Source organism: Colius striatus, chromosome 1, assembly GCF_028858725.1.
Source record: "Colius striatus isolate bColStr4 chromosome 1, bColStr4.1.hap1, whole genome shotgun sequence".
In the NCBI taxonomy this organism is placed as follows: Eukaryota; Metazoa; Chordata; class Aves; order Coliiformes; family Coliidae; genus Colius; species Colius striatus.
The window spans coordinates 107,722,737-107,739,311 of record NC_084759.1 but is presented as its reverse complement, the minus strand read 5'-3'; the positions used below and the strand labels follow the sequence as shown (position 1 = coordinate 107,739,311).

The window sequence follows — 16,575 nt, the reverse complement described above, 5'->3', positions numbered from 1 at the left end:
TGAGCTGTGAATTCATATTTTCCAGGAAGATGCAATGTTTAAAATTCTTTCTGAAGTGGGAAACCAAAGAGAGTCTTGGTAATCTTGTTAAACCTATTAAAATTTAAGAACATTTATCCAAGCAGAATATCTATTTTTTACCATCAGGTAAAGATTTTAACCTTCAAATGAAAGAGAAAGAGTTAAAAATCAAATTGATACACAATATCCTTGTGCTACAAGGAAGAGGAACTAGACAAAAAAGAAGTACCAGAGAGGACAACAGAGAGATGATACACAAAAGGAGACACATCATCAGTGAGATCAAATCCAGAAGATCAAAAATTTGCATTTTCACATATTTTAGCTAATATGTTAATAATGAAGACAAAGTTAGTTCCAGTTTTAAGATATTTTAGAGTGTCAAAATAAGAGATGGAGGGAAGCAACAGGTTTATCTTCCTATAAACCTATAACATTTTTGCCTATAGAAGAATAGGATTTCTTTCCTTCCTGAAGTTCCCATCAGCACAATGAGTCAAACACATCTGAGGACTAAATTTACAAGAAAAAACAAATGAACTGCTTCAAGTGATGAGGATCTGGAAACAACTATTGAACTGTGGTTTCATGTTCTAGCAATTCTAGTGTTTCTGAACTGAAAAAAAACTGTGACTCTAAATTTATAGCATTGCAACTTCTGAATAAAAACCTCTACTCATTTGCTATCTATATAATCTTAAGACTATTGTCTAGGTGACAAAAATATCTCAAATTAAAGATAGTCTTTGTTTCCTTTACAAATATTAAATAAATATTCAATTGCTGGGAGAGTGGTGGATGAAGTGATCTTTACCAGTTACAAAATCCTCCTAACAGAGTAAAATCTTTTCTTAAAAACTTGTAATCATGGCAGTATGTGAGGAGAACCAGAAGCATAATTTTATCAATGTACTTTTGGTATCAGTGTATTTATCTCATTGCATTTCCATACTTATTCAGAATATCTAAATCAGAGAAAGGAAGAATATAACTTCTAACACAAATGTCAATGATTGTAACACAACTCAGAGAAAGTAAAATTAAATGAACATATTTTTCATAATATATGTCAAACATTTTGAATAAAATAGAAAATAATAATAATAAAACCTTTATTGAAAAGTACAGGACTGGGAAACAGATATTCCCTCCACTCTTTTTTTCCAGCTCCACGGCAAGTAGTATTTTAGGTAGAAAAAATCATTCAAGACAGTGGAACCAACTTGCTTGAGAAATAAGTGTGAATATGAAAGGGGTTTTACTAAGGACAATCTAATGACATAGGACTTTTTTTACTGCATGGAATTTGCTGTATTTTTGGCATCTGTACTGCTATAAGCTGTCAGCTGTCATTTCCTTCATCCTCTGCTGTAGTTTGGACCCTCTTCCTACATTTTACTACCTGGCTGTCCTATAATTATTAAAATATAGAGCAATAAATAAAGAGCTGTCTTGATTTCTTTTATGCTTCCAGACATAAAAGAAATATACTGTCAATCCAGTTTGTGTTATTCTTACAAATACATATATAGAAAGTAACTTACTAGAGGGAAGTAAGTTAAAGGCATGCAAATTTGATTTAGTCCTGAATGTGGTAACATCTGCAGTTACTCGGCTACGATGGATATTAAGGCTACTGATGGTGCTCCTCTTTTAAGGCTGTTTCCTATACAGAATGTAACCCTACACCATTTTGTACCCTACACCTACTCAATAGTCTCTGTGAATGTTCAGGGTTTGAAAAAAAAAAAAAGCTATTAAAGATCAGTTTTCATGGTGTTGAAAGGAGAAGATCTGAAGGTTGGTTTTGGCTAACATTAAGAGAGACTGGTTTGAAAAGACTCTGGCGGAGGCATTGCTCTCAATAAATTAAATATAATGACTGAATCTAATAGAAGGCTGCATTTTATAGCCAAATTGTATGCCTGGCTGGGATAACTGGGAAAGGAGATTAAAAAAAAAAAAAGAAAGAAAAAAAAAAGATGAAACCTTGGCATTTGCCACAATTTACTGAGAAAACCTCCAAGATATCAGAACCACAAATTTCTCCATTTTGGCTCAACAACTGAAGCATCAGCATATCTACATACAAACAGAAAAAATTGGCAATGAATGCTGTAACTTCATTTTCAGAAATGGCTGACTGGTTTCCATAGAACTTGAATGCACCGAGCTCTGAGTACGCTGAAGTTTGGAAATGTCACATAGGATGCAAAGCTTTGCCAGTATAAGAAAGATTAAATATCTCTAATTGAAAGACTTGAAATTTTTGTTGACCACATCAAGACATTTTCCTGTCTAATAGATGCACAGTAATCCCTCCATAAAATGAATCACCAAGTAGTCCTCAAAGTCTTGGGACAAGGGACAAGTTCAATAAAGAGTGTGGTCCTTTAAAGTTGCACACTTCAGCTCCGCACATTTCCTGTGGGGAATGTAAATTACCTCTAAATACTTACTATGCTGCATGTCATTCAAATTCTATTGCTTCAGTTCATTATATTATAAAGTAACACAAATGTCAATTATTTGTTATAAAAGTACAGGTTTAGCTAAAGTACACAGAAAATTCAATTCACTCCAAAATGGTTACAAATTTCAAATTAATCTATTTTCAGTCCTCCCACATCCTTCTCACTATCCTTTAAAATGTCTCTTATTTTATAAAAGATATGGATTTTGTGAGTATGGATGTTCTCTATCAACAGAGAAGTTCACTCTGCTTTTAGACTCGCAGACATTATTTTACCCATCTCAAATTACTAATGCTTACAGGTAAAATAAAGGGGTCTGTATGAGTAAAGGTTACAGGACTAGACTTACAGCTCCAGTTTGCACCTTATAAACCTCTCATCTTCAATCCTACATTCAAAAGGTACTTATGATTTCAAAGAAATTGCAAATCAAATGATTACACGCTACAGGAAATTAGATAAAAGAGAAAGGAACCACTTCAACACCATCAAGAGATTCTATTCAGCTATTATATTAATAGCAAAAAAACATAATTTGATTGCAGCTTCTACAGGTACAAAATGACAGGGTTTAGAGTCTACTTTTATTGAAGTGCATATATCCACAAAGCATTTTCAGTCCTACAAGGTGTTTTAAAGTCTTGTAATCATTCAGTAAAGCATTTGGACAGCATTTCTTTAATTTTAAGCAGAGGAATAACTACGCTTGTTAAAATGTGTTGTAGAGCACGTAACAGTAGAATTAAGTATAAAATACTGTTGAATTTTCATACCACTGAAATCAGCACCAAAGCTATTGCATTTTTTAAGTTAAATGATGAATTTATTCCTCAAAACTTTAGTTTGAATTTCTTTACAGAATCTAATGTAATCTTTATGTTAACATAATATTATGTGAAATAATGTAATGCTTTTTCATTTCAGATTAAGACAAATGTCTTAGAAATACATCCTACTGCACTAAAAATGATCATCTTTTTGTAAGGAATGGGCATTTTCCTGTATTTTTTCCCCCCTAATTTAACTAAAATTTTAAAATCTATTCTTCGTGTAGTTGGAAAAATCACAGCATTTTTATTAGCTATTAAGAATACCTAACATGGCCACTGTGTGTTGCTCTAACAATTAAACTGCAGCACATTTGAAGCAAATAGTGACATTATATACATATATATTTAAAAATATATAACATATATATGTATACACACAAACACATCCACCGTAATAGGATGAAATCACAAGGTTTATGGACTACTTTCGCCCCTCACCGGCCTACACCACTCATACATGTTCTTCTAAGATATTTTGCAAAAATGTTTTCCAAATTATCTTGCAATAACAATTTCCAGCATTATTTGAATATATATTCATTTTAAATAATATTCTTTTAGTAATAAAATACAATTTTATATGCAAGACAGTACTTCAGTGACAACCCCCCTCCAAACGATGATTTAGTAAATTATAGCTGAAAATATATATTCCTTGCAAACATTTTGATATTAAAATATTAAATGGAAATGTTTTTAAATTGTTCTGTCTTAGAAAAAAACTGATGCAGAACCATGAGTTCAGGAAATTATTTACCTTTCTTGTCATCGAAGTACAGTGTCTGTTGAGCTGGATTTGACCACTGGAGGGAGGTGTTATCATTTTGATCGACCCTGCAGGTCAAATTTGCCGTTCCCCCTTCAACAACCGTGACGTTCTGTGTAAGTGGAAACTGCCCTTGGCTGCCTGAGGAGGGAGGGGAGGGATGGAAAAGGGAAGAGAGTAAGAGAAAAAAACCAAAGCATTTAAATTGTAGAACCGAATTTATTGCAGCAACTTCCCACAGATGACAGAGCCTAAATTCCCTGGGATCTATTCTGACCAAATAAAGGTAGTACAATAAATTGAAAAAACATTATATTTGCAATATATTATCTGTATCTAAAAAACAGACAGATCAATTAAGAAATAGGTTTCCCCTCTCCCCACCTCTTTTTTCCCCCCGTAAGTCATACGGTTTAGTTTCAAAGAAATACACCGCAATTTTATCTCCTCAGACATATCCATAGATCTACAATATGCCTCTGCATAGGGCTATGTATCTACATAGATGTCTCAGTACTGGAAATACAGTTAAATGGCTGTTGAAAATATCATTGAAAGCATAACATAAAAATTTGCATAGGACTTTTAAAAATAGAAGGATAAGGCAATCTGGACCCACTGTTTCTTTTTATGCTTTTTAAAGAACTCTCAGGACAACATTTTTCATGCTCAATTTGGAATGTTGTTGGAAGCTAAACATAGTGTGAATCTAATACTTGATGCATCCTCCGTTGAGGGAATATAACTTGATCTCATATGAAAATGGAAGTGATGATGTAGTAGGTCTCTTTCAAATCTGTGATTCTATCCTAGAGCATTATGAATCACATTAAGTGCACTCTGAAGTCACTGGAAAGATTTCCAAATACCTCTACACAATGCATGAGCAGTATCATCCAGGTTCTTAAATCACAAACATTTTCAATGGTGTAGTTAGACTGAAGTGTTTATGTACTGTGACAATAGCATACCCCTTGTCAAACAGCACAATGCATTCTGACAAAGAGTATTGCAACAAGGGAGCACATGAGAACATGGAAGTCAATTCTAACATCAGTCAGGAAAGAAAAGTTCTTCAATAATAACCAAGACACATGATTACCTGGGACATATACTAATTTATTCAAGTATATAGTGTAAAAGAAAGATAATCCAATAGTCTAAATGAAATATATCCTTCTTTTGCCCCCGCCTTTTAAAGAGGTCCTATTAGGAGCTGCTAGCAGAGGAAGTATTATGTCAAGGTCAACACTTAAGTGGGATCTATCAAAAGGGAGAAATACAGTCCTACAGACTGTAGGAAAAGCTCACAGATATATCATAAGTTCATTAAGGAAATTATTTATTCAATATCCACTAACTATACTAATATGGAATCACAGATCCAGCACAAAACCTTCACAGAAACATCCTGTTTCATTGGCTTGCATCAGAGTGGTTTCCAGCTAACTTAAACAGAGACACGTCTTTTATATGGAAGGCAGAACAATATAGAGGTCTGTTATATAGTATACAGATTTTCTGGCGACCAGAGTATGGAGTTATTAAATAAAAGATTACCAATTGAACTTCTTTTTGACCTGATGATATTACCTGAAATGTTATTCTGTACAGGCTTTGACAGCTGTTTGTTTCCCTATATAAAATAATTTTGATGGCTGTAGGCCTAGTGCATAAGCACCTATGTCACTGAAACCATTAGTGTTTAGGTAGGCTAACATTCTTCACTCTCATGGTTCAAAACTAACAAATAAACAAATAAATAAATAAATAAAGCATGTTTATCAAAATGCAAACCTGAATACTAATATAATTTTTGTATAAATATCAACTTCCTGCAGATTTCTAAAGATCAAAAGGTACTATGTATTGCTATTTATAATAAGAGGGTATTTACTATCAACAGGATAACAGATTTAGTACATAAAAAATAAGGAATTTTGAAAAAATATGGCTAATTTAAACGCTGCAAACAACAAATACTAAAACTGTCATGACATCCTCTGTATCTGACACTTCATTAATCAAACCCTGCTTCTTGAAAACCACACGTTGAGAAATACTTGATGAGTGAAAAATCATAAACAAGGATGGGGGAAAAAAAATCCAACAGAAAAGATCTGTCATTTCCTTCTGTTTCTGTTCTTTCAATTCCAATGTGTCAAGGAACCTCAAGATATTGCATAAATTGCTTATCGCTTAAATTAGAATTTTAAAAATCCAGAAAAATGCACACAGCCTGTTATTACTTCCACTAAATTACAGGCAGGTTACCAAAGAAATAACCTTCTGAAGTATGAATTGTGGATAAGACGCTATGTGGGCTAAAATATTTTTTGCATACAAGAAACATTAAATAGAACCTAGCATCAGAGATTAGCACAGTGAAATCTATCATTTACATGAAAGATTAGGAAAAAATGATAGTTTAATAAAGAACTGCTGCAATGATTTAGGACCCTAGTTATACAATTTTGGAGATCTTCCCAGAGTTACCCTGTATTCTGTTTTTGATCTTATAGTTCTTATCATGAAGATGTCAGTGTATATGCAGTCTATCATTTGATACTGATTGTCAAGTCACAGACTCATTTGACCAGAAGAGTTGTTAGTAGGTAAACTTTCCTGATCAATCATTTAAATGAAAACTGTCCATGTCATAATCCAAAAAAAGGTCAGATAAACTTTCTTTTCTCTGTCCATGCTATTGCATGCTGATCTTTTGGAAGCAAGAATTAATGTAGCATATAAAAGTGAAACCAAAGTATTCATCCTATCCCTTAACAATACAGAAGCTGTGTGGATCTGAAGATGCACATTGCTTCATAGGAAGCTTGGAGTGGAGAAAGAAGTACAGAGAAAATGAGACATTTATTTGGGAACTAGCCCAAGTAGAAAAAAGGAATTCTGTGTGGAACAGAGAGAAACAGACAAAACAAGACCAAAAGAATGGATACTGCACACCTCTTAATGAAGACCAAAGTTATTGAGTAAGTGATGGGAAATTAAGACAAAGAAACATTAATGACATTTACTTTATTGTTTGTATCAGCATCTAATTTGTGTTACTGAAGAAGGAAATTTGGGGCTGGAAGGGCTGGGGAAGGTTGTAAAAGCCTATAACAGATCAACAGTGTGGAAAGCACAAATAGCATTGTAAGCATCAAAGAAGTGATTTTATGCCACTAAAGATTAGATCTACTTCCTGGACAGACTGGTAGGCCTAACCTCTGTTCAATAGGTAGGTAGGTAGGTAGGATGTGCCTAGGAAGCACATCATCAAAGCTGCCAGCCCCTTCAAGGGCTCAGTGAGAAAGAAAGAACCAAGGCCACTGGTGATGCAGTCCAGGTGTTCTAAATCACCTCTAGGCACCACTGTTGACCTGCAGGGGCAGCAGGCTTCTGCTGCACCACAGCAACTCACAGCTGGAGGTCCCTGACTAGAAGCACATCATTCCCCAAGGGACTTGTTTTGGTAAATCCTTTATGCTTTTAACTTATTAACACTGCATAAAAGCATTTCAACTCCCAGTGTTGAGTATGCCAGTTCTGATACATGTGAGTAGTATTATTGAATCAAGAACACTTGGTGATGAGCCTTCAACAAGAAGGCACACTTAAAGGCCACAACAGATTGAGACCAATGTACTAAAAGAAACTCAGTTTTCATCATCATTTCAACAATAGGATGCTGTTATTGTGATTCTCTGGTACAAAAGGTTCTTACTAGTTATTAAACTCTCATTTCTTAACTTCTTCTTAATTTAAATCTGAGAGCAGAGATTAAACAAGAAAATGTCCTCTAACAAAAGCTTTCTGCCTTGACTTAAGAAGTCTAGTAATGGAAAACTTAGTGGCACTTTAGTAACTTATTTCAGAGATTAATGTTCATCACTGTTTAAACAAGAAAACAGGATTTTATTCCTAGTCTGAATTTGTCTCACTGAAGCACCTAGCATCCACTGGCTCTTGTTGTATCTTTTTACCTCCTCTGAAGAGCCCTCTATTATCAAATTTCTTTTTCTTTTCTAGGCACTTAGAGACTATGATCTTATCACCCATTAACCTCCGCTTTGATAGTCTAAATAAATTGAGCTCCTAAGTCTTTCTGTAGAAATCATATTTTTCTAATCCTTTAATTAGTGTGTGGCTCTTCAATGTGCCCTCTTCAATTTGTCATCTTTTTTCTGAAGTATGGAGCCCAGACCTGAAAACCCCACTGTAGCAGTCACAGAAAGAAAAAACACAAAGGTGACACCACTTCTCTACCAGCACTCCATATTCTTTTTTGTGCACCTAAATGAGTCCCCTTGGCCACAGGGTGGAATGAGGAACCCAGTTTGACTGATGGTCTCCCATGATGCCTGAGGTTTTTTTTTCTCAGACCTCTCATTCCAGCTCTTTTCTTGTAGCTCTGACATACGTCCCTATGTTTCGCTGCACTGAAACATACATTTCTCTGAGCTCAGTGACCTGTGTTCTTCATTATTTTGTATATCTAGAGTCATCGTGGCATCTGCAAATAGTGCCAGCAATAATTGTGTTTCCCAAGGTGTTTCTAAAAATCAACACTGGAGATCATCTAAATAATACAGTACCAACCAATTTTCGCTGTGCAGACAAATGCACAGAAACATAATTGTTCAATGGTGAGTTCTTATTTTTCATTACACTTTCATCCTATTTTTTTAAACATTTCTAACCTGTTTAATACTTGTAAGGTTGGTTTAGAGAAAGATTTTGTTATTACTCAAGATACCATATTATTTCAAGTCAATGGCCTTACAACAGTCAAAGAGATTTTAAAGATTATGGTTACCTTTTTCTAGAAATAATTGTAATTTAAGAAGTAATGACAATATTTAATTTGTCACATATTAATGTATTAGTATATTTTTAAACTATGTAAAATAAATTAATTTCTAATCTATTTTAAAACAGTGTATGATTTTTGTTAAGGTAGTTTTTGTTAAGGTAGAAAATTTAGCTACAGATTAATATCCATTTTTCTTTTAATGGTAGTGATGGCAGTCTGATATAATCCCATGAAAATAAGTGAAATCTAAGATTTTGCAAATGTTTGAAAAATATTCTTAAATCTGCCATTGACTTCTAACATGACTTCAGGCAATCCATTTAATCTATGTTATGCTAACTAATCTACACAAAAGTCACAATGACATTTATTCAACTTGTAAAATGATTTGGATTAAAAAGGATTTTTTCCTTTTTTATGTAAATACCTGTTTACACTTTTTCTCACGATTTCATCATGTACTGCTGCTGATATGAGATAGAGAAATGTACAATAAATGCTTTAATTTGAGTTTATGGATGAAAATTTTTATTAGTTCATTGCATTTATTGTTCAAATCACATGTATCTTCTGTTTGTGCCTATATACTGCTAAGCAACTCTTCTATACTCATCCTTATTCTAAAAATGATTTGAGATAATTTCCATTCTCTCCATCTAAACATAGTTCCATTCTAATAAAATTCATTTAAAAAATATATCTATGTCTTTATTTGTGGAATGTTTTCAGTACTGGATGTGCAAATTTTGGACATCATCAGGAGTTATGATCAAATAAAGATAGTAATTTTCCAATAGCTTTAGAACAACTTCTAGATTTTAATAATGAACACACAAGTGTACCTAAACTCTTTAATTTCTGAATTGGACTCACTAATGTCACAACTACAAAAATTCTTGCATTGTACTTACTTTATCTTGTTGAAACCCAAAAATGATGAATGACAGTAAAAAACTGCACTCACAGCAATGGCAAACAATACTGAATTTTACTCCAGTAAAACTCCAACATGTGCAGTATGCTTGCACGAAAAGCAATAAAGAACACAGCTTATGACTTAATTATAACTAATTACACGTTAAATTTCATCATCCAGTGGAAAACCTCTAAGCACTTCCTGCGCTGCTCATCAGCGCAGTAAGTACTTCCCACCTACATCACCTTTTAGTCTGCATTGCGCTAGCTGAACAACCCAAGATGTTTTATTTGCCTCTCCCTGGATGACCTCTCCATTTCTGAAAAAACTTGGCAGCCCTTCTCATCCTTGAACACAAGCAGCCGGAACACTACACACTGCTCCAGAAACTTTAGCAGTACATTGTACAATAGCACTAGAAATTCTTTATTTCAGGTTGCAAGTATGAAAAAGATGCCCAAATTTGGCAGTTGTACTAAGGGCATATACTGACACTTGCTTTAGGAGATGCACCAGGAGAAAAACTATCCTATGGGAATGACAACAATCAGACAGTGGGTTTTTAAAAGCCAAGTCTCTCTTGAAAGTACATACTCACATGCAGTCCAGGTTTTGGCTGACTGTCAGCTCTTAAAGAATGCAAAAATTAGGCTGGTCAGTATCAGGAATATGAGAATTATCTTGGTGTGGTTGAAAAAATAGTAAGTGTGAGTGTAAGCTGCAGATGGGGTGGGGAGTCAGTAAGAAGGTAAGATGAAGCAGCAGAGAGGGGTGAAAGTCCCATCTTTCACATGAGCTTTAATTTGTAAAAAAGAGAAATCTCTCTCTTCAAATGCTACTCAGTAAGTTGTAAAAGAATATTTTCTTTTTGTAAAATACTGGAAAATGGAGAACATGTAAACAATATATACTTTTCTGAACACAGATACCTATCCAGCTTGCTTGCTTTCTTCACAACAAATGGTTGGCAATGACACTTCTACCCTTCACTGGCAGATCAAGTCAGTCAAATACATATACATCTACTACTGTATATAAAATTACATTCTGTTCCATGATTAAACCTGGAGTTAAGTAAAACAATTTTACTGCCTGGAGCATATCAAGAAAGAAAGAATGAAAAAAAAAAAAACAAACCAAAACTACTGATGGGCCACATTACAATTCCCTTGTATATCAAGAGGAAGCAAAAAGTTTCATTGGAAAATACTGAAAGGTTATACAAAGAAAAAAAAAAAGTGTCATCTAGATATCACTGTGACCATGCTGTATTCTGATATTTCTGCTCATTTTAGGAAGCATTGCTAGCAAATTTATTTAAACTACTTTGATTAGATGGATCTATAGTTAAGTACTTTCTATCGTAGGTTGCATTTGCTATGCTTTGTAGAGGACCAATACTACTTTCCAGTAGAATTGACAAGCTCATATCTCATTAGCCACAAGCTGTTTTCAGTCAAGAAAGCCTCTTTTTTTCACTCAGAAATTATGGCTAAACTGCTTTTACAGATTTTAAAACTGATTTTTATCTCAGTATGTGATGAGACTATGCAGAATAATTACCACTATTTGGTCCAGTTTGGAAACATTCATCTTGTGAGTTCATCTCAGTTTATTTGTTTATGTTTGTGTTTTTTTGGTTGTGTTTTGATTTTTTTTTTCTCTATTAAAATGAAAGCTCTTTAATGAATTCAACATTTTCATTATATATTCGAACCATTTAACTAGGCTAATTATAAATATGACTTGGTGCTTTAAGCACTGAGAAAACATAATCCTCTCTTTATTTTTGCTTTTGAGAGGTCTTTTTTTGTAAGAAACAGTTATGGTATAAATTAAGAGTTTCCCGGTATCAGTGCAGCAAACTTTGCCTACTCATATCACTGTATATCAGAAAGCTAGCAAAAGAAATGTGTGTGGAAAGCGAAGGGGGACTGGACAAGAGGTGACAGTAGTGTAAATCTTTTGGCACATCAGTCCACTTTCTCCAGTGAGCCTGGCTGCCCAGCATCTCTACAAAGTACATGAAGTTTATCCGCATTTGCAAAGGAAAGAGTAGAGCCTATAGCTCTATTCACTCTCACATAGAGAGCCTACAGCAGAGATTTATGCTTTACTGCCTTGCATAGAACCACAAAGTCTTTTACGTGATATGTTTAAAGAATGATGTCAGCCAAAACCATTTTTGCCCATAAAAAATGCAAAATTGTAGGGGAAGAAATCAAGAGAATAAACCTTGAGCAAATATTTTTTCAAATCAGTCAGGTTTTTTTAATACTGACTTCAAGAGGAGCAGGCCATCACAGAAAACAAATACAGAGTAAATACTCAGGTGAAGAGACTTATTACTTCAAATGGCAGGAAGAACATTACTTCTGCAGGAAGAATAATTTTAGCATTCTTTCTTAGTGAAAGAATTAAAACACTAAGAACAAAAGTAAGTATGGTGAAATATTTAAATTTACTGGAACAGTTTCCTGGCATTCTCTCTTAATTTATAAAGAAAAAATGAAATAATCTCTCCAAGGAGATGAAGTGTTATTAGCTTGTTCTTATCTATTTTAAAGAAAAATGAACTATGAATTGCATTTCAGCAGGTATAAACTGAGATTTGGATTACTGTGCACCTAATGTTTCTTCTAATTTTCAATGGGAATGAATCCCTTCTCTTTCTCTCAAACACAGATACCACATAGAAGGTTAGTGTCTTGGAAATTCTGAAGAAGGAAATTACAGAAGATATTTTGCTTTCTTTCTAAAAAAAAAAAAAAATTCTAAGAATATTCTTAAGATACATAACTGCCTGCTTTGCTTTATTCTGGAAAAAAGATAACAATGCAGTCTACATGCTAAGTTATATTCATACAGCATTTTTAAAGAAAGATAAATTTGCCTGAAGATAATTTCTTACACAGAATCCTTTACTGTGTCAACCAACCTTTCCTAACTTGCTGTCTTAAATGCCAATTATTTAGGCCCCATATTAGGATAGCATATACTCTTTAGCGTTTATCCCCAGAGACAACATCCTGTAAATTGTTTGCTCACTGAAGGAACATTATTTAAAACAGAAAGAAAACAATTTAAAAAAAAAAAAGTGTGCTCTGGTAACCATTACATGCTCCAGTAACAAAACCACTTGCAGTGAAAATTAGAGTTAATGAGAATACTGCAGAAACTTACTACAGACTCAGAGTTTTAGGAGAGAGGGAGAAAATTAACTCAGAAAATAACTATTACTCCCAGACTTTGCATTCAAGGTCGCTAGGCTTTTAAAAATGTTTAACCAATTACTATAATAATCCAAAGGACAAGAGCGTGCTAGTACAGACACCCATTTCAGACTACAGAATTTATGTTAGACAGCAATAATAAAGAAGGAGGAAGCCTTTGTTCTTTCCTTTAGTCCCTGTGTTCCACATGTATATTTCTACAACAGCAGCTGACTTCAATGTAGTGGTTTAACCCCAGCACGCAACTAATCTGCTTCCTCACTTACTCCCAATGGGATGAAGGATATAATCAGAAGGGTAAAAGTGAAGAAAGTTGTGGGTTGAAGTAAAACAAAAGCTGTGCACACCAGCAAAGCAAAACAAGGAATTCATTCATCATTCCCAACGTCAGGCAGGTGTTCAGTCACCTCCAGGAAAGCAGGCCTCCATCATGCATAACAGTGACTTGGGAAAACAAACATCCATCACTCCAAACATTCCCCCCTTCCTTTTTCATCCCTCAGCTTTATGTGCTGAGTGTGATGTCATATGCTATGGGTTATATTCTTTTGGTTAGTTAGGGTCAGATGACCTGGCTGTGTTCCCTTCCAACTTCTTGTGCACTCCCAGCCTGCCCACTGTTGGTTTGAGAAGCAGAAAAGGCCTTGATGTTGTGCAAGCACTGTTCAGCAGTAGCTAAAACATCTCCATGTAATCAACACTGTTTTCAGCACAAACTCAAAACACAGACCCACTTTAGCTACTGGAAAGGAAATTAACCATATCCCAGCCAAAACCAGCATACTCAAACTATAATTGAATTGATCTATATTTCACTGAAAGGGATTGCAGATATAAATTTGAGAAAATTACATATTGAAGTACAATCATTACATAAACAGGAAAAAGTGGGAGAGACAACTGAATAAAACGTATGAGCAAACAGTACTATTTCTTAGGAACCTCACATAAATGGCTAATTTTACTCTTTTCACAATATCAATATGGTATTATTAGCTTGTAGTTTGTGAATAATATCCAGTGATTTTTTTTTTTTTATTTACTTAGAAAGGGGGAAATAGGTATTGTCCTCCATCACTCTAAATTCCTGATGCAAGTTACAAACTCAAAAATAATTAAATTGAACTTCATCTTCCCACAACTGTGATAAAAGACTGCTGATTTTTCTGATTTTCATAAGAGTAAATATGACTTAGAGTGCCAATTTAAAGCAAAAAGTGCTATGACCAATTCCTTGTACCTCAATAAACTATAAAGTCCTTTTCCTTTAAAAGTAGGAAGGAAAACAATTCTAAGATGGAGAATAAAGAAGTGGACACTTTCATTTAGAACTGAGCCCTTGACTTCTCAGACTTCTAAGGACTGAGAAACAGCCACACTACAGAGGTTTCTTAGAGATGCACAGGTAGGTAACAGCTCAAGGCTTTGACTTTGTATTTGCATTAATGTGTTCTACTGCTTAAAGGCAAGTTTAAGATAAGGAGGACTTCATGACAACTGAAGATAAGCATCCAAGTTTTTCAGAAATTAAGTAATATTTAGGGGCTTAAGGATACAGTAAAATTTTTATTTGGAAATGTAAAGCATGTCAGAATCATAGAATGATGGGGGTTGGAAGGGACCTCTAGAGATCATCTATTCCAAAACCTCTGCGAAAGCAAGGTAATCTACATCAAGTCATACAGGAACATGTCCAGGTGGGTTTTGAAAACCTCCAAAGGAGAAGAGTCCACACTCCCTTGGCTATCTCACTCTTACAGTAAAGAAGTTTTTCTTTTGTGTGGAACTTTTTGTGGCTCTAATGATGATGTTTCTACAATGATTAATAAACCTAATGTAGAATCATACATGGCACTCAAGCAATGTTAGCCCATCTCAAAAAAAGTGACTTTTACAGAGAACAGAGGAAATCTCCTATCTTGCCCAATGTAGAGTTTCCATAAAAAAAAAAAAAATCATAGAGGTCAATTTAGAGTACTTGTATTTGCTATGCCACAATTTTGTATTTTAGTTGTGTCAAGAGCAGTTTAAGCGATCAGTTCTCCAGACAGCTATTTTAACACTTATTTGAGAGTCTCAAAAATTGACTACTACATTTTGCAACATACAATCTGGAGGCAGCATTCTGCCTGAACACTGCTTTCTTTCTTCTAATTATTAGTTGCATACCTACAATAAATAATCAGTTAAAAGTATACAATATCATGCTTTCAATACTCCTGTTTTTCACTGTGAAAAGTCTCCATACAATAAGGATCAGGCAAAAGGAATAATTCATTTCAAGTGAAAGATCTAAGTTGCATGCACATGAATCTGACCTGTTTACCCAAATGGCTACAAAAAGATGAGAACGTAATGCCGACTTTCTAACATGACTGTAATAGAACCCAGCATCTCATCAATGAGCCAGTAATTCAGTAGTATGTGTGCCAAAAAAATTTTGACATCAATGTCCTTCTGATGTGCGATAGGACAAGAAGAAAACAATCTGAGTCTAAAGGTTATGGTAAGACTTGTACCTATGTTTCTGTTATGGTTTGACACGAAGCTGTTTCTGATAATGGGGAAGGGGCTGTAAAGATGGCTCCTAGTTTCTTGAAACTCTCCCCAGCTCTGAGCCAGACTCACTTCTGGGGCTGAGCCAATTAGACGCCTCCATGATCCCTTTTTGAGAAGAAGCTGGGAGAGGAGGCTTCTTCCTGTTTCTTCCTTCTTCTGGCCCTTCTTTTCTGGTTGGTGGTAGTGCAAGGAGTAGGAAGAGAGAGAAGCAACCATGCAAACTCCAAGATCAGTGAGAGAAGAGAGGAGGAGGTGTGCTGGAGCAAAGACTCCCCTGTGTCCTGCAGAGAGGACTGGTGAAGCTGAGATTTGTTTGCATTTCATGAAAGACTCTACATCAGGGGCAGTGACTCACTTTGTTAAACACCCCACATCAGGGCCAGTGATTCTCTTCATTAAAGACCCTGTGCCAGGGGCAGTCACTATGGCCAAAAGAGGCTGTCTTGTGTGAGAGATTCATATTCACAGAAGCTATAACAGTGGGGAGGAACCCACAACAAAGAAGCTCATTAAAATTATGGCCAGAAGAGGTCATATCCTGTAGGAGGGATCCTGTACTTGTAGAAGCTGTAACTGTCGGGAAGAATACATGCCAGAGATATTCTTTAAGGAATGCGTCCCATGTGAGGGACCCTGTATCGGCAGAAGCTGCAGCAACTGGGAAGAACTCACACTAGAGAAGTTCGTTAAGGACTAAAATATCAGAAATATTACTTTTCCCCTATGTATTTAAGGCAAATAATTTCTGTTCTGAAAAGTAAAAATACTTTGGTTTTAATTTTTCTAAATTAATCATTCCACTGAAAGAGAATTACTGACACAAAACAAAAAGCAACTAAATTAATAGATTTGATTCCCTTTTTTTCTCCCCCTTATTTTACCACAACTTCTTTCATCATTTCCTTGCTCCTTTCTCTGAAATATTTCAAATCTACTGGAAAAAAACGTGCTCTCAGGCTT

The 16,575-nt window shown here is 34.8% G+C and overlaps 1 protein-coding gene across 1 annotated transcript in view; it reads right to left on the bottom strand.

The window, feature by feature from the left end:
- The window catches only part of CADM2 (cell adhesion molecule 2), a 236,397-nt gene that overhangs the window by 184,412 nt on the left and 35,410 nt on the right, over positions 1 to 16,575 (bottom strand). Inside the window, exon 3 of the mRNA XM_062006724.1 lies at positions 4,083 to 4,232. Within this exon, the coding sequence (XP_061862708.1) occupies positions 4,083 to 4,232 (150 nt within the window). The remainder of the gene's footprint in view (positions 1 to 4,082; positions 4,233 to 16,575) is intronic.